Here is a 22,613-nt window from a genome sequence, read left to right as displayed (position 1 = left end):
TTAGTTGTATCCAAATTTCTAATTGGTATTATATATAGAACTCCTGATACGTGTTATCTAACTTACTCATAGTTATCATCGATATCTAATTTAGGCTTTTGTTTTGTGTTTTATCATTATCTTCAAACCTTCACGAAACTCATTCAGAAGTATACTAAATAATAACAAAATGCTAATTATATACTGTTTCGTGTAATTCAAAGTATTTTTAATTTAATTTCCCTTGCAAAATATAGAATATTTTAATGTTCGATCGTAACATAAGTAAAGAAATGTCGTGTAATGAATATAACAGAAGTTTATTAGATATTACATTTTAACAATAAAGATAATGCAAATCTGAGGCTCTCTGAGTTACATAAGTTCATAATTTATTACAAAATTAAACATCTCCGACACAATTCTCTTCATAAACTCCGTGACACTCTTAAATGCATTAACATCAATGGTAACATTAAAAAACGTCGGAAAAACTATGACTGACTGAGTGGTGCACCCGGAAATTTTCTTCCATTTGTAAAAATATGTGACAATCGAGTATGGTACAGTACCAAAATTTCGTCCTGCAATTAGGTGAATCTTCTACAGGCGATTTATCGCCAAACAAACGCTTCGTTTGAGAAAATATTCAAATAATTATCAACGATTATTAAAAATTATCAAACGCTAAAAATTGTTACGGCGTTGAGTCTCGTAAGTAACAAATCAAAGAAATTGTAACGATATAAATTTCCTATCTTATTAAACAAACATTTTCGTATATTATCCTTATAAAGGAAATATTTACAAAACAAAGTAAAACAACTATTTCTATTTTTATCAGACTTGTAATAATTTTACGCCATTCTATTTATAATACTCTTTGTAATATTTCAAATAAAGATCTTTTACTCTCATCTTTGCAATAATGCGAGTTCAATTTAATTTTGTTCGATCATACCGAAATCAAAATCTTCTTCAATTTATTATTTACTGTAAACATAAAACCACGAATGATGCACCTTCTTTCATATAAGCCATTAACAGCTTTACAATCTCGCGTTTCGTTTGATTCTTCCTCGATTATTTACATAATTAACCGACTCAACAGTTCGCCATTAAGTGTCCAACTAATGTTTTAGAAAAAAATATACTATCCGCTGTAAGTATCGGTTTCACCTCTTTCATTGCACGCAAGAACACGGTATAACGAATACCAAACGAATCAGGCACGCAATGTCGGTACTTTACCACACCGTGACGCGGATACCTTACATTATACGCAACGTCATTTTCTTTTCTTTGTTTTTTCTTTTTAAATCCTTGTCTCCCGAGAATCAGACGCACACACACGTGTCCCAGTTTGAAATCCTCGAAAAATCATCTGTCTCTCATTTGAAACGAGTCCTCGAAAATATATTACAAATGACGGATCGTTATCGTTACGAAGTTGAAAGAACAATTATCTTTATTTCTTTATTTCGTACGGATTAATATTAAAGTATCTCGTTTTTATATTTATATTTATATTTATATTTGCATTTATATTTATATTTATATCTATACACATAGTCTAACGATTACTCGTATTGTATACAATTTATTGTTTAATAATTACTATGTAACGTTTTGGGACCGTAATACGGTACAATTGATATTTAACGTGTTAACGTACTGTATACATTATGTATTACAAACTATTCAATTCACCGAGCAACAGTTCACACAGGGCGACTCTTTGAATGTAAAAACACGTGGAAAAGATTACTTTTTAATTACTTTTTCTCACTTCCTCTCTTTCTTCTATTATTCTCTTTTTCTTTTTTCTTTGGTTTGCTTGTTTTATTACAATGTTCTTGTTGAACACGCGAGCTACGTTCGCGATATCGCGTTATCTTTGACTAGCTAGCGTTCTTTTACGGTAGCTCGTATATTCTCATCCTAAATCGACCATCCTGACGAATATAGGTTCTTCTTGGTCGAGAACTCAACTTTCGTTCGAACTTTACACACGCATACACACACACACGCATACAAATTTTTGTTCCACACCGGAGAATGAAAAATTACGGTTCCGTTATGAAATGAAATATAAGTTTCAACGTGCAAGTTCACGGTGTTCGATAATCTCCCCACGTAACGTACGAAATGTCCAATGTTTTAACGATTTATACTTTACGATATAAGCTCTAGAAAGAGCATTTTTATACATGTAAACGAAAGAATAAAAGTAAACAACGAATTAAAGCGACGAAAGAAAAAGATCCCAACTTTTAAAATAGCACAGATATAAAACATCCACAAAGATAAAAAGATCGACTGACAGAAGGTTTTAGAAAATTGATAGAACTAAAAATGGGACACTTCGTATGTTACAAACTAATTAGATTAACTGTACAATAGAGGCCAGAAATCGAACACCTAACATTCACGCGACCACTAGTTTTCTCTTGCACAATTATTCACAAATTAATGATATTAGTGAATAGACGAGTGACAAATTGTAGACTACGAACTTCTATTGCACGAACAATCTTTACAATTTTTCGTCGAATAGGACAATCAATATAGCCTTTTGAAATTTGTCCTTCTAGAATTCACTTGTAAAATTTGATTCATTTCATTTTTATACAGAAGAATTTATTAAACATTCATATCTCGTAGCTGGTGACTTTTTAAACTGTTTCGAATTTGCCCAATTGTGCAAGGAGGTCTGGAAAATATATAAATATTCGTCAATTCGGAGGGTTTCAAAGTCTGTCGATGAACGACGAAGAGGAAGAACGTGGAATGAAGTATGGTAACGCGTGTCATCAAGCGGAAATCAAGTTCCGGTTTCCTCGATGAAAGCATCGAGAGTTGTGATTTCACGTCGAAAATGTTCTCATCGTTTCGATCATGATTAAAACTGATCGAACGACCAGACCTGATCGCCCTTCGTAATATTATTTGGCACGGTTCAACGTGTTTCCTGTGCATTCTCCTGATAATTCTTCCGCTCGAAGAAAGACAATACCAACAAAACACTCCATTTATCTGAACTCTTCGTGGGACAATCACAGTTCATATACTAAGAGGACATTGGTTCTCCCTACGATTTATGATTTCTCATTCGTGTGCTAGATCGTTGAATAATCGATTTACAATGTGTACTTTCAAGAGTCTTATACTTTCGGGGTAATGATCTGTTTTCATCTTCAATTTCAATTTCGTATCACGTTAAAACACTACCTTCTGTCTGTAAAGCGACATCAAAATCAGAATAATGTACTTATCCTTATTTCCTTTCTAATATCTTTAATTACGAACGAAACGCATGTTCTATCTAACATTTCGTATTGTGTATGTTTTGCAAGGAAAAGATAATAACTATTGAACGATAAATTGAAGATATTTTATCGTCCTGTGCCTGTACAAAATCATTGTAATCTATTAGACGAAATAAAATGTTTACTAATTCGAGGAGTATTTACAACCTCGAATATTCCAAACTCACATTGCAAGCGATATACCACGAACGAAATGGAAATAGTATCGAAGTTTGCAACACCTAAATAACGGAGAAAAGTAAATACTACGAATATACTGAACGATTTAACAATAAGAACTCACATTCGAATAATAATAGATTTAATCGATGGGAGTTGAGATTAAAATACACACGGAGGTAGAACTAAAACGAATGAAATTCAAATAAATGGAGGTTGTATGGTAGCGTATGTTCGTAAAACTTTGGTTCTGCGGCGTAATTTCTGTTTCTGTGAATTTTAACAATACCAAACACTATGTTTTGCCGTTACTGACGGGACCAGTGGATATCTAAACAGTTACAGCGACACATTCCCGGTTTCCCAGACAACCAGAAGGGAATCAACGAATGGAAACTGTGTTGGTCGAAGGTGTCTCAAACTTGCTGAAATTCGACGCGATTTTCCATTAGAAAGTTGAGATGTCTCGACGAACGGATGGCTGGACGATAAGTTCACGCGAGATACTTCCGACCAGACATCTATTGGATTTTGTAAATTTACCATCGGCGAAACTAGTTGAACGACGAAACCAGTGCGGTTTCTCAAAGATCTTCCGCGAGATTCATCATGGCTTCCGTGCTGAGTAATATTCGAATTTGTTCCGCGTGCGTGAACGTTAGTTTTCTTTCTAGAAGAACGACCGAATCGTATGAAATGGTTTACTATAGTTTGTTACGCGTATTCGGTGAGAAATTGAAGAAAGCGAAGTTTTTTAATCTTTGACTGATATCGTTTGGTTATGGGTGATGGTAACTGTGTGGATATTAGTTTTAACTTAGGCGATTTGATTTGATTTTTTATTCTAATTTGTATTCTATATTTTGCGAGATAGATCTTTATCATATAAAATGCAGGATGAAATTAAAACGAAGTACTTTGAAATTAAGCAACTTGGTAATATCGTGTACGTATAGTACCAAAAATGTGAGCGCAACATCGTGTGCAATTATGAAAATTCAAGTATGAATTATGGTATTTGGATCTGTCCGTGAACCTCAGTAACAAAGGCGCTGATAAATTAGACGATTAATCATTTTACCGATAATTCCTCCAATAAGAAACAACGGTGCAAGTATACAAACGATAATATAACAATGTTCATTGAACCAATTCTCAGCGTCTACAAAATTCGATTCTCATCCTCATTTAACCAAACTCTTCGCTTGATCAAATTCACGATACGATCAATTATAGAATGAACACGAGTTAATCTTTGTCCAACTATCGTCCAACTTCATATCGGTCGACAGTTAAATAGGAAGAAAAATGAGAAAAATTAATAACCGTGGCGCATGGCACAGCTTCCGGTAGAAGCACGTCAACGATTCGGCCAGAATTGTTTGGAGGATCCAATTTTTCCTCCAACGAATCCTGCGGCGAACCGTTGCGTTGCAGTTGGCGGAAGGTCGGTTTCCCTCGGCAAAAATACGATTTCACGGAGATCCACCATCGATCTAACGATAAACCGTTGTTCCCTGGCTGTCTGGTTGCTTCCGTCTCGGTGTCACATGTTACCATACGAGACTCTGCCATGGCAGCACGAAGAAAACATTGTTACAAGAACGATATGTGAGACAGAGTTTCGTTCGTTAAGCGCCAGAAATCGGACGAAAACTTGCTCGAGACGATGACGATAGTTGCGTTCTCGACGTGTTCTTGTGTCATTTTCTTCTATTCTCTTCTCTATTTTCATCCTTTTCTTCTCTCTTTTTTATTTGTTCTTTTTGTTTTTTTTTTTTTTGGAGGGGGTTTTCCTCGTGGATTTTTCTTGGAAACTTCGTTTCCTCGCATAATGTACAAACTTACAAACGGTGGGACATAGTTGGGGGGAGAATTTATGTTACAAAAAATTGAAAGGAGCAAGAAGCGAGGAGAATTACACTAATTATAGCCGGCAATCTCGCGAGGATCGCGGATTCGAGGAGACACGCGCGAGAGCTCGACAATGGCTGCGATATGTCTCAATTTTTCTTCTTCTTCTTCTTTTAACATTTAACAAGATACTATATATATATATATATGTATATATACTATATGTATATATTTGTATATTTAATATTTAACGTTTATCGATCGTTCGCCCCTTTAGCCGCTTTTTAATTAGACAATTTGATCCCAGAACACATGGTAATAGCTTATAAACGTACCATTTATTTATAATTTCGCGTACGAATTCTTTTATGTATAAATTTACAGGTATCGTAACTCGCTAGTCCTTCTCGTGGATCGTACCGACTATCTAAATCGCGTCCTTCAGGCTATAGTTATCGATTAATCATATCGATTTTGTATAGGTCCTTGGTCGTTTGTACGAAAGTCCCGCAACAAGGAAATCCAATTACCTTTCTTAGATGTTAAGATGGAAGAGAGGTTATTTTAGGTGTATAAGATTATCGACATAGTTAGCTTTGTAAAAGGATGCAAAGGAAGACGCGATTTGGTGATCAGTTGATTTGGGAGGACGTTAGATCGGTTTAGTCCTTGGTGCAAGTCTTTCGAGACACGACTGAAGCAAGTAACTGTTTCTTTGGCTTTGAGATGTAGGCGCATCGGTGAACTCGCTGTGAAATGTTTACTAAACTTTGCATTAGTAACGCAATGGTAACATATTTTTAACGAAAATAATTGTTTTTGAACATTTTTTGAATTATCAATTTTTTCAAATAATGTTCGATTTTGAGATGTGAATGTTGGAATTTTTACTTGGTCTTCTTAAGATTGTAAGATTAAAAAAATCGAAGTATATGAAAATTTGAAAATTAAAAAATTTCAAAATACGAATAATTGAAAAGTTAGAGATTCGATGAATTAAGGATTAAAATTTAAGAATGAGAAAATTTTGAGGTCGGTAAATTTAAAACTTGAACGTTAATGAATCGATTCGAAACGAAAACATATTCCCATTCCAAGTGCACTCGCAGCGAGTTCGTCAAAACGACTGAACTATGATAGAAACGAGGTATACACTCATCCGTAATAACATTAAAGCTCGCAAGAGAAGCTTACGTAATCAACACAACGTTAATCACAATTCTTACACACGTTACGATATTATTATGGCCACAAGATAATTTTTATCGCGTTAAAAAAAGAGAAACTTAACTTTCAACCAATACAGTTGGATCATAGTTGAGCACGAAAATTTGTATTAAATTTAAGTTTGGTTACGTAATTCTAGAAAGTTTAATTTTTATTTATCTTCCCCTTCTCCCTATTCCATATTTTACACGATAAGTTAAGATTGACACGAAGTATTAATAGTCACTCTATAATGAGCTTATCAAGCACCAAGCAACGAAACAATTACGAATACAAGCTACGTCGATTCGTCGTTATTGCAAAAGGTAGATAAATTAATATATTCTTCCGTGTAGTAAAATAAAAACATATTACGAATAACGAATATTTTAGATAACTTCATTAAACAAACAAAATCTTTCATTACTCAACATGCAATAGATTTCATAGAATTGTAATATACAAAGGAAAAATGTCAACGAAGAGAAACGTGAAGCAAATATTTGTAAATTGCGAAAGACAGAATTCAATGATGCGAATTGACCTAAAAATAATTCCAAATGAGGTATACTGCATTCATGCATAGTTGGCCCTTAATGAATTAAATAACCTGACTTAAATTCTTTTGAATTATCTACAATCCAATAATATTAATTAAGAGTTAAAGGAACAAAAGATAAAGAACATAGAGGAATAAATTGCGATAAATCACGGACAAAGACAATCAGTGACAAAAGGAAGACAAATTGGAGATAATGAAAATGGAAAACAAATTAAAGAAGATCTTCGTTTTCGTCTGTGACACCATACATCTGCGGCCGTCGTCCTTGAAGCTGTTGCTGTTGCTTCTGTGCTTGTTGCTGTTTTTGGAGGAGCGCGATGCTGGCAGCTTTGTAGTTGATCGGCCCGTAGGAGCGGTAGTCCACGTCCGCGTAGTCGAGATCCGAAAATTCCGGCTTGAAGGGCTGCGTAAACAGAACATTACAACGAACACCTTAGTCTAATGTTCTCTTCGGCTACGCGAACGCGTGGAGCGCGTGTCGGCTCGCACGTTGCACGCTCGAATCCTCCTGCGTTCGAGCTCGGAGGGATATTTTGAAGCTAATGTAAGTTTCATGGAAACAGCAGAGAGAAAAAAGTAAAAGCGTTCTTCGTTAGACTGTGTTTCTCGTCGAACGAATCGTTTTTATGTTATGCTGGGTGCGTTCGAAAGTTTTAAGGATCGTAAATACAAGCGAGCAATCGGTGATTTCTTATGTAAAAATAAACGAGAAGCGTAAAGTGAAGTTTCTTCTGAAAGTTAAAATTAATTCATAAAAGTTGCAATATTTAATATCGGATCTAGCAGGAAAACATTGTCTTTCATTAAAATATTCATTCTTTATCTTTTTTGTCGCTTATCGTTCGAACTCCCCAATTATAGCGTTTCTCAATACCACTATAGTGGGTTTATATTGAATTATCGAATCGAAATAGAAGAGAAATATTCTTGGTATTTTATTATTGTAACACTACGGTAGAATCTCCACTATGTTTCGTCTAATGATGAATGGTAGAAGTTGGAGTATCGCTATCTCTATTGTTAGCGTGTTAGCGTAGATAATTGAAAGTACTTTCTGCAGATATAATCGGAAACGAACGAGAATCTCCTGGCTTGGTCGTATGCAAGAATATATATTTTTGCGTATCACGTGTATCCTGTATATCATTACATATTTAAATTTCCTGTAAATGTATAAATAATCCAATTACCCGTCCATTAGTTAATTAGTTTAGATATTCGAGATTCTACTCTGTTCGTAATATCTCTTCCAGATATGGATTCGTCTTGCTCTGCATTACCAAGAGATAGAAATCGCAGGTGGTCGGCAAGTTATAATCACGATATTAGCTTTCTGGCTAACGAAGCTGAATCTAATCCGAATCTAGTTTAGAATCTTGAACTTTGAACTTTAAAGTTTATACATCACCGATATATATTTTTCGTAGTTTTATGTTATTTGAAATGTTTGCGTTTAAAGAATCGATTGATTCATAACAGATTAATACTTTAAATAAATACTTTAAACAATATCATATAACTTCATATATTTTTAAAGAACATACCTTTAATGCTATGCATATGTATTAAAATTTAAATCGCTTTACTTCGTAAGAGAGTTGTCCTAAAGAATATTTTATCTATGCCATATTATCTTTTCAAGTTTTAATCCCGAAACTTTACTCATCTCATTTCCTTATCCTTTTATTCATCATCTTTTTGCTTCTTCTTCATTTTCTACCACTAGCCTCTATGTGATTAAACATCAGGTATAAAATAGTTTCACAGTATGGTTGGAATGTGGTTCTTTAATATTCTTTCTAAAAGAAACGCTTCTGTTAATTTTTTTTTACAAGATTTTGGTATCTCTTTTTAGGACCTTCTTGGAAGATCTAATAAAAAAATAGAACTTGCGTTACGTAAATTAGTAATATTTGAAAATATTTATTTTGTAGGTAAAATTTTCGTAAAATATCGAATCGCTAATTAACTTTTGAAATAATAGATTATATGTTTTAGAGGATTATGTTATATTCCATTGAAAAAACTGTTTTGCATTATATTCATATTTAAAACAAATGTATAAAGATTTTTTAAATAGATCAAACGAGATATCATTACACGGTAAGAAATTTATCTCTATACTATCTTCTAATGTTTTCAAATAATAATAAAATTAAAATGTTAAAGATTTTTTAAATGATAAAAGATAAAATGTAATTATTATTTTAAAAAGGTAAATTTTAAGCTACGTTTCATAATGATAGCAATGTAGACATAATTTGCCAGATTCTTCATTACGTATAATGTTTCATATACTACGGTTCATTTAGGCGTTCATAATCATCGTTATTATTCATTATACACGTTAATAACATTTATGCAGATGCGTTATTAATATTGCATTGCAATATTTCACTGATTTATAACAAGCTTCCATTCAATATTTAAAATTATTATGAAAGAAATTTTCCAAGTATATAAAAGAAAATCTGCAACATTTTTAAACGATTTTCGCATTTACATACAATAGTAAATAAGCTTCAAAATATTATCCGATTTCATTCTTCAATCGTCATTTTTCATACAACGAATAATATTTAATATATCAAGGTGTCTAATCGATATCGTTTCTCTCTCCAGACTGTCTGACTATATACGGTCTGCTACTACTTTCGCTTCGTTCCCTTTCCAACGTATACATGCACGCTAAGATACGATGATTCGAATCAGTGAGATATATTATATGTTTAAAAAACTTAAAAAAAAAAGAACAAAGTAACTTTCAGAAATAAAGTAATATGTACAATATATGCGCTGTTGCTGAACTATAACTGACAACGAGGTTATATAATTATAATCGACACTGAAAATATTGAGCGAGCTTCTTTCCTGGCTCGAAATTCTGGTCATCGAGGACACGCCACTATAACGAATAAAAATATTTTATTTTTAAATGCAGGTCGCTTAAAAATTGTTTATAATTGAATTTGACAGTGACAAATTATAATACTCGGTTTGACTCAAATAATCTTACCTTATTCTACATTTCTGTTGATTCTAAAAATTACTGCCTCGTAGTTGCTCTTCTTTATGTTATAATAAACCTTGTGTCTCGCGATAGTGATTGTCAAAGGATTCTAAAGAATTGAATTATTTCGAAAGATGCATGTTTTCAGAGTTATTGACGTCAAAAGAAAGACTGATTTTTCTCCGATATTTTCGGTTCCGCGGGTTTTCCGTGAAACGTGGTACACGTGGAAAAAACCTGGAATCTTTTGACACAGTAAATGCATATTGTACGCCGATCGAATCGCGACGAAGGCCCACGCATCGATCGAGATAGCAGCATCGGACCACGATATATCAATATGCTGTCTACGTTTTAAAAGCAGGCATCCAGCTAGCATGCTACAACGTGGCTCGTCCACGAAGCCGTTGCTGCCGCGATCATTCTAATCCTAGCATGCACAATCGAACACAGCCGGATAAAGCGATCATCGAGCGACGTTTCGACGATGAATCGATGCCGATTCCATCTCGAAACTTTCGACGCGCGCCTGCCACCCGAACAGCTTTATCGTTCCACGAACAAACCATGTGTTCATTGCTGTTAGAATTTTAATGATCAGTCGGACGTATACGTCGCTTCGTTTCGCGAACGTGACAACGCGGATCTCTGTTTTGTACGTCGCTAATACCTAACAAGAGTGGCTAATTTCGCGAATACGGAGTAAGAGTTCTTTTAATGAAATTAAATATTAAAGATATTGCGAGACGTATCGTAAAGTACAGCGAGATATTAAAGTATCCGTAAGCAAATATAAAAGTCAAAAGTTAGGTATATTAGTTAAGCGTATGGTGCATATGAGATGTTGCTTCTTTCGAATTTGTATTTGGCGGGCTAAATCCACTCGTTTCTGTACTGTTGTAAATCATGAAAAATTTGGAAGAACTATTATTATATAGAATTGTGTATTCTACGGGAAACGGTCATCTTTAGAGTATTTCGTAGGTAAAGAGTTAAATGGCAAATCCCATAGTATTCTTTTCGTTGCTACCGTTGTATTTTTATCATGCTGTTTCTTTCGTGTGGTAAAAAGTTCGTGTATTCGATTTCTGTTTTTCCTTGCATGCTATGTATTGGTATATAGAACTTTGATACAAGTTTCTCGTAAATGTAGCAGCCGAACCGGGAAAGCTGTGGAAGTTGCACGAAGATTAGGACAAATTAATCCTTTGCACTTGTTAGTTGATTTTCTTCATGAATGCTGCATTTGAAGATCGTTGAATTAATGTCCTACTTTTGAAATATATCAATATTTTCAAATTTTGAGAGGAAAGTTTCTTGAAAGCTTGTAAGTTAAGAATTCCTTATATGTGGAAATTAGGATTATGAGTCATCGCTTCTTGAATCAACGATTTAATTTGCAACTATTAATCCTTGTATCGTGCGATATTAATACTAGGGAGAATCGAAGTATAAAAAAAGGATTATTTGAAATGAATTTTTTAACAAATAGATAGTTTGCTATGAAGTTTACGATATGATGGTAGTGTTTAATTTGAAGCATCGTTTCGATGAAATTCGGGCTACCAACGCCCATAAGTTTGGAATCAGTAGTTTGTTAAAGTTTGCGATTGGGATTGAGTTTATGATGCGAACGTGACCTATTCGCTGCTTTTCTGGCTTAGCTTCTTTCGCTTATATCTGGAAAAAGCTTCGAAACTCTGATTAAAAGTAGGAAGCCGATTTTGGTCGCTAGCAAAGTATCGTTCGAACTTGAAACATTTCAAATTTTTATCATAGAATTATAGTATTTCCTTGGTGTAGAATATCGGATTATTTTTTATCGCAACTCGTATTATTATTAAAACCTGAATTGTGAAAAAGATATTTTCATTTTTCTTCCTTAACATTTTTTATTGCTATCTGTATCATTATGGTCCTTTTGATTTTATAAACCACTAAACCAGATTGTTTGAAAAATTTGTCCCATTTTTAGCAAGTGTTGATATTAAATCCTATGATGTATCTGCAGAGCGTAGAAGATTTTTGTTGCTTCTAACAAACGGTAAGCTGCTTAATTCGAACAAATAATGCTTCCATTTAGACTAAATGCAATAATCGCAGAAAAACGTCTGGAATTTGTTAACAACGAACACATTCCTCAAGAAGATACTACTAACGTAAAACGTACTATCATACACGTGACTTTTTATTAGATTTCTTTCATAACAAAAGATTGAATTTATTGGATAAATATCTATAAAAAATGGCTCGAAGAAGTTTATCGAGGAGGATGAAAAATTAAGAGCAAATGGTAAAATATCGTTAGAGCAATAGGCATGTGCATTAGTCGTTAAATGTGAATTTTCAGATATCGCTGCAAGCCTTTTAAACGGTCATATATTATTCAATTATATCAGATTAGTAAATTATATTAAATTCAGAATTATTTCGAATGAAAATTAGTTGAAAATTATTCGAGTTTGAAAACATCGAAAGTTACGATTTCTAGAGTATCTCGCTTTCTATCGAGATATAAATTCTGTTAAATAACTGGCGCCACTTATCTATAGAGGATTATCGATTCGACAAGTAACGTGACCGTGGAAAGGCAATTAAACGATTATAAATGAGCATAGTCTAATAAGACGACGCGCTTATCTCCGCGCTGTAGATCTAATCATATAACGCAGCGAAAAAAGTTCAAATCTCAGATGTACACGCTTTGTTATTCTTTTAGAAGTTATGTCATTCGCCGATAAGCGTAGATAACTGTTTCGAAATTTATTGGCGCAGTGTATAAAAATTTACAAATTCCATTGACATCGAAAAGCAAATAAAAGTTTGAGAATTTTTCTTATTAATTCATTATTTTCATCAACACGCTGCGAATGTTTATGTATTCGTGTTACGGTAAGATTTTCATTTTAAGTTTTATTTCTTTATTCGTGTCTATGAAAATATAAATTTCTTTTAAACATTTCCCGTCTAATCATTAAGTTTCTGCGAGCTAACTAACTCTATGTTATCACGATTAAGAAATTTTATAAGTTTCAGGATAATAGAAAAAATAATTGTTAACACGCGTGACTTCGATCTTATGCGAGAACTCCTTTCGAAACATCGAATGTTCGTTTATTTGTTAAAATGAGAATAAGATCAGGGAATCGAGATTCGAGAGTAAAATCACGTTAGGCGCGTTGAATTCAAGAAATTACTCACCGAACGAACGAACGATAAATCTCCAACAACGATTACCTGTTATATAATCTCACCAAATATCTCCATGTTCGAGATATTAACGATTTTTAAGATATATCTCTATATCAAAACTGTGATATACATTTTATCGTCAAGTGCAAAGGATTAAAAACTACAATGTCAAAAGCTTTTTCTACAAACAGAGCCTCATTGTCCATATGCCGCAGCGCACATGTCGGATCGATCGCCATACTGATAACAAATCTAAGCAATACGACGTAATTCATAGAATACAATGTACCTACAAGGCATGTCGGACGCCAAAATGTCCTAGTAAATGTACGTATCGCTCTTTGTCTGCTGACCCTCCTACGAACAAACATTTGGAATACAATTGTTATGTATGACAACCCTGTATATCGTTATGAATACAAGCGACAAATCGTTTTAATCTTCATTTACAGGGTTCTCCCATAATCTGCTTATTATACTTAAAGTGATTCACAAAACAACTTGAACACTCGTCGTCTTTTTTAAATATATTATGCGTGTCATATAAAACATTTGAAATTTCATTAGCACTGTAACGAGATTTGTAAAATTTCACAAATATACATATAATCGTGACAATCGTGTCTCTCATTATGGTGCTAATGAAATGTCAAAACGTTTTATACAACAGGTATATAATACATATAGATATGAAATCGTTGTGTGGTACGTGTTCAAATATTTCCGCGAACCACTGTATATTATTCATTTAATCCTTTCTTCTGAGATACTTCCTGTATTCAACGTTTTTAATAATTTTTCAGAATTTTGATTGTTTAATCGGTGACAATAAACATTTTCGGCAAAATTGATATATTAAGTATTTGAGTATGGATATTTAAATAAACGGAATTTTCGATGAAGAGATTTACGAAACAATTTATTTAAGTTTCGACGTTTGTTACGCGAGGAAATGTATCATTGTTATTTTTAATATCGAACAATCGTTATTTCGATGAAATAACTGGAGGGAAATTTTCAAATGTTTGACATGGAATTTATAAACGAGATTTTTAATACAGTTACAAGCGTTTGTAATATTTAGGTAATCGCAATATCACCAAGCCTGTGATATTCAACAGAAAAATTCTTCTACGAAATTCGTTTTACGTATCGTCCAATTTACCTGTTTTCAATTCCACGCGGTTTAATCGACTTTTTCTCCGCTAGCTGGTTTCAATTTAAAAATACTTACCGACCAAGTTGATACGAGAAACAAAGGAGGAAAAAAGAAATGCAAATCCGTTGTTGGTAATTATTAAAATTATAAAAATGGCAAGCTCGAAAGCATATTTAGAATGCAAGAAATGAAAGATAAAAGAGGCAAACGAATGCAAGAAATCATACACGCAGAAACAAACGCAAACAAACAGACACAGTCGCAACGACGGAGTAATATTAAATTTCGAACAATAGAAAATTCATACGTAAAAATAACGAAACAATTTTCTAAGAAACAAAATGTTTAATTTTTCCATACCTGCTATTCTCCGTTGCGAAATTAGGATGTAATCCAAACGATATGTACCCAGCTTATAATTCGTTAGTTATAATTATAATGATCTTTTTATTACTTGTTATTATAATTTGTTTTTAATATATTATTCTAAATTTGTTTAAATGATTTTTTAATGGATAATATTTTATTAGTAATTAGTAGTCAATAATTTTAGTAGAAATTTCTAAACGTTCAATCCCCTATTATTCTTCGATCTTTCTTATTTCTTTCTGTCGAAGATGAACTGATTAATGAATTGATTTGTTAATAACGTTTTGATGGTAATATCGATTCAAGAATTCACGCTGTAGTTTATAAACACTTTTTAATGAAAAATTTTTTGGACCTATTGTTTAGTATCAAGAAGATTGGTAATTTGTTATCATATGAAATCTTCCGATTTTAAATATTCTTTAGAAAACCAATGTAAAAATTTCAATCGTTTGCATATTTTTTATACTGTATTTTATAATAATATGTACTCACAATTTATAATGTATTATTAAAATCAAAATATGCTATTTTATGATTCCATCGTATATACAAATTTTTATGTAAATACAAACGATTTCTCAGATATAATGATTTTTCATATAAGTATTTACGTATCAAATATATCTTTTTTCGACAATCTCTTCATATTTATAAACGAGGAATATTACGATGCGATATTTCGAACGAAATATCTCGTGTATTTGCTTTTCAATTTTCGCATTTAATGTGGTATAACGTACGTTTATCGTTGATCCTTCCACACTTGTGAACAAGATATCTGTTAAACTAATTTTCATTTCAAATCTTCGCAGGAGACATATCTCACTTTGATAGAAGGTCACACGAGATCTCGCTCGAACAACGAGATATCTCATTAATGGATGCGAAAGATTCAAATTTCCTTCTATCATAATTCTAAATCCAAGCTTCTAATTACAGAATCTCTATATAAATTTCGTATGTTCTCTATATAAACACGTATGAACAATTTCACAAACTCAAAATTCTCTATTTGCTTTATCATTTATATGATATTTACGATTATATCGATCAAATTCAATCGTAAGATTAGCAAATCCTGTGTTTTCGCGTAACAAAACAAAATTATCTACGTATCTATGTAATCGTAAAATGATCATCTCAACCATCAAACTTTCCAATAACAGAATACTATCGATTAGCATACCCTACCACCCTGGAACTCGATGAAAATTTCCCAATTTTTATATCACAAAAGAAGAAAAGAGAAACATCTAGCACAAAATTTCATATTAACGGCATATCAATTATTCCAACCACCAAATAGCCTCAACACGAAAAATGTATACACCGCAACTATAATTCGCAACGTGAGATCATCGAACTCGACTAAAATTTCTTTTACTTTTATATGACTATTCGCGTATCGATTTACAACATATTAATTATCTGAGACAAGACTTCTCATTGCGAAAACACGTATATCGCAACCAACAATCTACAGCGTAAATTCCCAAACAACCTGAAACCCGAACCCGCCCAACTGACCTTTTAGACATCGATCTCCTGACCGACGTCCCGGAAGTGTAGCTCGGCGTACTGCATTATCGTGGGCGCGGACGGCGACCGCCCATCACCAAGGTTCGACGACATCCTCTTCGACTTGTTCCGGTTCTTCGTGTCACCTGTGTCCGCGTAGTGCGTGCTCTCCGGTGGGCAACGATTCGACTGTCGTTCCCAGATCTGCTGACGAGAACTCGGGTTTGATCTGTGATAGTCGGTTGGACACTCCGCGATGTCATCTTCGTAGTAATGAGGATAGGAGATTTTGAAAGTCTCGGGTATACCGAGTTCTTGGACCTGGTGGAAGCTCGTCTCGCAGGAGGGTGCGCTCGCGTACGCGTCTGCCCTCCTGGAAGCTTCTGGCCGCCTCTGTTTTTGCTTCCGCTCGCTACGTTTGTGCTTCCTGTACTTTTGACTTCGGTCGCTCGACCGGTTGCCTGAATGGCGGCGCGGTTGCCTCGTAGAGTCGTGATTCGCGTAGTTCTGTTGCTCCTCGTCGGGATGAGCCACCATGGGAAGATGATTCTCGTGCTGTGCCAAGGTCGGTGGTCGGCTGTTCGCGTGCACGTACGAGGTCTGCAAGGGGCTAACTATCGAGGAATGATAGAGGCTGCGCGTTAGTGGCAGTGTTAGTTGGCTGGAACTGTTGCTCGGTAACGGATAGCTGTACTGCTGCATCTCCTGCCGGTGTTGCTGCTGGTAGTGTTCTTTGTAGTTGTATAGGCTGTCGGTCTGCAACAGGCAGGGTTAGTCGCTGGGGATACGGCCGTCGGGGGAGGTGTCGTTAGTGGCGGATATCGCGATACCGAACCCGGAGGCGAAATGTTATTTCGTCTTTCGAAACAGCACCAGTGGATTATTATCAGCGGTCGGAGAGATGATTGGTCGCTTGTAGGAAGGTCTACCGGGATTTTCCTATGCATATAGATTCTTTGTTATATGAATGATTTTGGCGGCAGAAATTGAAAATATTTTACGGGATAGGTGGTTATCATCGGTGATAGATGAAATTTCAACTTTGAAAAGAAAGAAGAAGCAGAAAGAAAGAAGAAACGAAGGGCGATCGAAGGTTCGTTCTTTGACAATTTTTCAGAGCAAATGTTCGACAAATTAAACTAATTTCGCTGATTCGATGGTACTTTAGAGAAATTATCCATGGATTTAACGAACTATTATTTTATCCTTCGATCGTGCTAGTGGGTAATTACCGCATGCGTGTTGAGACAAATGATTGAAAGATAGGTCCATTGAGATTTCAATATGCATTCTTTATTATACGAATGATTTTAACAATGGAATAATTGGAAGTATTGAGAGGGATGCGATTGTTCGGGTAAATTTGAAATTTGAAATGATGCGAGATAAAATTTGTCGAAGGAAATGAAAGGCGATTGTAATTCCATTATTTGGATATCGATCTTTTGTTATACGAATGAATTAAACGATAAAAGGATCGAAATATGCGGTGGTCTTTAGCGATGAAGCGAAAGTTGAAATTTCGACAAAGTTCTTGAGAGAAAGAGAATTTATCGGAGAGACACAATGGCTATTTCACTTTTTGCAAATCATTCGGAGAAAATGTCTTAATTCAAATAATAGCATTCTATAATATTAATTGTATCTGAGAAATTTCTCTTGATAAGTCAGTGAAACGAGAAAACCGAAACATTTTGTACCTTTTAATTTTTATTTCAATTTCGTTCCGGCAGAAACAGATAGCTATTCGTCGAATTAAAGTTTAATATGCAAATATTGTTCAAACTGCTACGATATATTCGACGTCAATTGGCTATTTGATTCATTCACTGGCAAAGCGATTTGTTCCGAGAACGAAAATTTCATCGAAGTTATTGATCATATGACAGATAACGTTGAATGAAGCATTTTTTTCTGATATTACTATTTATTCCGTGTGTCATTCGCGTATGTCGTATATGATTTATAGCGTTGGCACGGCTCTATTGAAAACAAGTCAATCGTACATGATCAACGTGCAAATCAACTTGTTAGGATTATCGAAGAGAAAAATGTATTATACAATTTAAACGCTTTATCGTATCACGTTCAATCTTTCCTATCTATTTCATTCTATCTTTTCCATCTATTCTTTTCGAAAAATGTAGCTTCGTTCTTACAAACAAATTACGAATTCCAATCGAATTTTGTCTGGATACTCTACTGATTCTTTCAGATAAATTGAACATACGTTTTCTTCCTTTTCATTAAATCTTTTAAAAGAGAAGTTATGTAATGGATAAGAAATAGTACAAAATTTCCTCTCTGCGATATCAGAATCATTTTCGAAATTCCTATGTCCGATATATTTAATAATATTTGAGGTGCTGCTATAATCTTACTCCGACAAACGATTAATTTATTTAATAGTTTGCTAAATTCCTTTTTCTTATATTTCATTAGCGAAAGAGCCAGTACCCGCGATCGACATTTTCTCTTTTCTCTTTAACCGCGAGATATAAATCCTAGCTTATACACAGCAATCCCGGGAATGAGCATAACGTGGTTATCATGTACCTCTTGGCGAAAGTACTCGTTATAAGGAAGATCGTTTGAAGCTGGTGTCGCGTCTCAAAAAGATTTTCCTCGTCGGTCGACGAGAAACGACTTGGCGAACTAGAGCATCCGTATCTCCTTTTCTCCGTTGCTTCGAATAGACCGAGCAAACATCTTTTTTACTATCTCTTCAAAACAATATCAACTCCGTGGAAAAGGGAATTTTTTTTCTCCAAACACAAAGAAAAAAGGAAATGAGAAAGAGACCTCGCCACTGAGTCTTTAAAAGGCTTCGAAATAATATTTCACCTCCTTTTATGAATGAGGTTGAAAAGCTTTGTGGCAAGCAACGTGTACAGTTATTATTTACGTGTGTATGTGTGTATTAGTATTTTTGTGTCGTGAGTGTGGAAACTTACTTGATACGCGGCCGACATACACAAGGACGGTCGCTACATAGGTGGCCAGATCCAGCTTAGCAGGGAAAATATGATTTCCGATTATAACTCGGCAACTCCGGCAACTCTACCTCCTATTTGCTCGAAGCTGCTGTTTTATATCTATTGCGGACACGTAAATCGTACTCATGCAGTAGGTGCGATGCTAATTATTAGAAACTGGTGCTTAAGGGATAGGATTTACTTTTGTATGCAATGTTCGAGAATATCGTTGCTGCTGCCTAAATCTTGGTCGCGATAAAATGGTAGAAAAAATTTTAATCGCAAAACATAAATTGTCATCTCAGAACTGTTAGGATGACATATATATATTTTTGCTTTTTTCAAAATATACCACAAAAGTACTATAACTTATACCATAATCGAGCAATGTATAAATAACTACACACAAAATAACGTAGTTTTTTTCCAAATTTTATTCAACAGCGATACGAATAAAAGAGGATTATTTAATTTAAAGTATTTAAAAAAATTACTAATGCTTATGAATTTTACAATTTTTCCGCTTCTACTCTTGAATAAACATCGTTGGTTCGTTATACGACTTGAGCAGTGGATAATTGAAGAAAATGGTCGAGCCAAGCGTAGACTAATTACACAAGGTCGATGGGATGTGATCGAACGAGTGAGATCGTTGGCTGATATTGAACAATCGTTGGAAAGTCGTTGAATATTGACCGAGTTGGCAATTAAGATGCATGCAAGAATGGAAATGGCGAAAATTTGGTTTTTCGATCGTAGGATGTTTGTTAAACAAAGCCCTTGTCTTTTAATTTCTTAACGTTAACCATTTGTTTTTAAAATGTTGACTGATCGCGACATGAAAATCATACGGGCGCTGTATCTTAAATCAACAGGAAATTGATCGAATAGAAACCGTTGATTAGTGACATCATCATCTCGCGAATGGAAAATCTCATTTCATTTCATTTCATTTTATTCGGTGGAAAAATTGAATATCTAATCTTTTTCTGTAATTTTATTTAATAATCAAATCTTTCCTTCTACAGCTCTGTTCCGATTACGTGGCAGATCCTGTTATCTAACAGTATCACAATATATTTTCTCTCAAAACTACATAACATTCCTTCAAAAAGCATGATCAAGCTAATCAAACAAATGTTCCATAAATCCTCTCCATTTTTCTCTTCCACTGTAAATAAACCCGTCCTTCAAAGAACATGCATCTTATCCAGCTCGAAAAACATGTTGCAAAAACCAGACAGATACGTAGATAGAACACAAGAACGAACGATTGGCCCGATCGATCGATCACCCAGCGGACGATCAATCGCAGTGTGTTCGTTTCAACAGCTTCGCAAGAAACGAGCGATCTCCTGGGGGCGGCAGCAACGGTTCTTCACGAACTGCTACGAATACGGGTACTTAACGTACATAGGAAGGAACACGAGTAGTCGACAAACCTTGGTCCTCGGCAACGAGATGTTTTTCGGTGGAAAAACGGGAGGGGGAACGTTTTGATAGGTGTGCTTCGAGGGATCGGTCTTCTTCAATTTTCTTGGCGCTGGAATCGGCGGTGGTTGTGCCACTGTCGCATTCGACTGTTTCTCGTCCGATCGATCCTTGTTCGAACGACTTTCGTTCGAACTTTCATTAAAATTTTGATTCTGATCCGATTGGTTGGTGGATAAAGACGGTGTACCAGATCTGACGATAGTCGTGATCGTACTGGTACTTCCGTTCTTATGAGGGCACTTGTATATCGGAATAGCGTAAAGCTGATACTTCCTGTGCACGTTGTTCTCGTGCCTGCGACACATTCTCAGTGAATAGAATTGCGAACGTTTGTGCTTCCTTCGGCGTGGCTTTAGGCTGTTGTATTTCAACACGGGCGAATTATTCCTGGGCATGTTGTAGTCGCTATAGTGAGGGCCTAGGTGGCTCCTGGTCGATTCATAACCGGAACTAGCGTCACAGAGAGACGCCGTTCTGCTAGGCGACCGCGAGGGACATGGCGAGCTCTGTACCGAACGATGATGATGACGATGGTGATGATGCAACGTGCCATGCAAAGCCGAAACTCGGGCAAACATAGGGGAAACCAACTAAAACAAAAGACAACCGGCCGCTACTTATGCTCGAGTTTCACTCTTTCCACTCCAATTCGTCTTCGCTCGCATTTTATGATTTATAAATATTCATCTAGAAATTTATACATATTCATATATTTCGTACATAGAAATTTTGTCTAGATATTTGATATCGATAGGAGCTACTCCTTCCAATTAATGATATATCATTTTTAATTTTATGAGAATATCGTTGCGTGGTAAGTGAGAATTTCTAGAACTTGGGACATCTACTATACCGATACCGGGTGTTTCTAAGTTTTTTTCTAGAATATATCGTCGAAATAATTTCTCAGTTATGCCATTTATCGATTATATCGTACAAAGTGTTTCCAAATTTACAGTATATCGTTTCGTGGGGGTATTGTGGTACACCGTGTATTGATTTGATACTTGATATCGACCGATGCACCTCATAAAGTTAGAGGTTACATTGCAATTACGAAGTATTGATTTGTGATTTGACATTTGATATCTATAGAAAGTATTTCTTCACATTAACGACATTAAGCTTCTCGAACAATGACGAATAAGTCTCTCTGAACGTATTAATTCAATTACTATCTTCAAGAATTTTATACTTCCCTGAGGCAATGTGAATAATAAAGTTTTTTACCTGGATTTTATGAATGTAATTTACAAATTGAATAATAAACTGTAATAGAAGATAACGTAAGATTCTCACTTTCAATCGTTCTAGTAGAATTGGAGTGCAAAGAATTAAAACCCTTCAGACAGTTCAGTGCCAAGAAAAATTGGAAATACTTGCCAGTTAATTAAATTCACTTATATGGTAATAGAAATGCATAGTTGAGCAAGTCCACTTGGTATAAATAATATAAAGAACCAAATTATTTTATTCTAGCGAATTGACCTTTGAACTGATCTTAATGAACGAGCTGATCTTCAATTTATCTGTGTTTTATTATAAATACTACGATATAAAGTTTCAAGCAGGAGAATCGAAATAATTATCGAAAATATAATTCTTGCAGCTCGACCACTCGTCGAACGCTCATATTTAAAGCCGATAAGGAAATACCGCTGGAAATAAATAAACCGCGTGCAAAGCAGCCGCTATTATTAGTTTTCATTGTTTCAAGGTACTTCCGTATTTAATTTCGAATAATATCGGAACACGATCGAAGGTTTTTACGCGAAAAATATTCGAGAAGTTTATGCTCTCATCC

At 34.7% G+C, this 22,613-nt stretch overlaps 2 protein-coding genes across 6 annotated transcripts in view; one reads left to right on the top strand and one right to left on the bottom strand.

The window, feature by feature from the left end:
* The window catches only part of LOC132906619 (monocarboxylate transporter 10), a 176,127-nt gene that overhangs the window by 41,321 nt on the left and 112,193 nt on the right, over window positions 1-22,613 (top strand). The window lies entirely within an intron of this gene.
* LOC132906613 (hemicentin-1) overlaps window positions 7,381-22,613 on the bottom strand; it is a 430,126-nt gene continuing 414,893 nt past the window's right edge. Inside the window, exons 21-23 of one of the 4 annotated variants that reach the window (XM_060958938.1) lie at window positions 20,758-21,399; window positions 16,350-17,096; window positions 7,381-7,492 (exon numbers count right to left, since the gene is read on the bottom strand). In XM_060958938.1, the coding sequence (XP_060814921.1) occupies window positions 16,353-17,096; window positions 20,758-21,399 (1,386 nt within the window). In that variant the 3' untranslated portion in view covers window positions 7,381-7,492; window positions 16,350-16,352. Of the gene's footprint in view, window positions 7,493-13,580; window positions 13,649-16,349; window positions 17,097-20,757; window positions 21,400-22,613 lie in introns of those variants that run through there. The other 3 variants (XR_009658013.1, XM_060958937.1, XM_060958935.1) reach the window with 3 other exon arrangements.

Source organism: Bombus pascuorum, chromosome 5, assembly GCF_905332965.1.
Source record: "Bombus pascuorum chromosome 5, iyBomPasc1.1, whole genome shotgun sequence".
NCBI lineage: Eukaryota > Metazoa > Arthropoda > Insecta > Hymenoptera > Apidae > Bombus > Bombus pascuorum.
The sequence above is the reverse complement of the archived record's forward strand: the minus strand, read 5'-3'. Positions and strand labels throughout refer to the sequence as shown.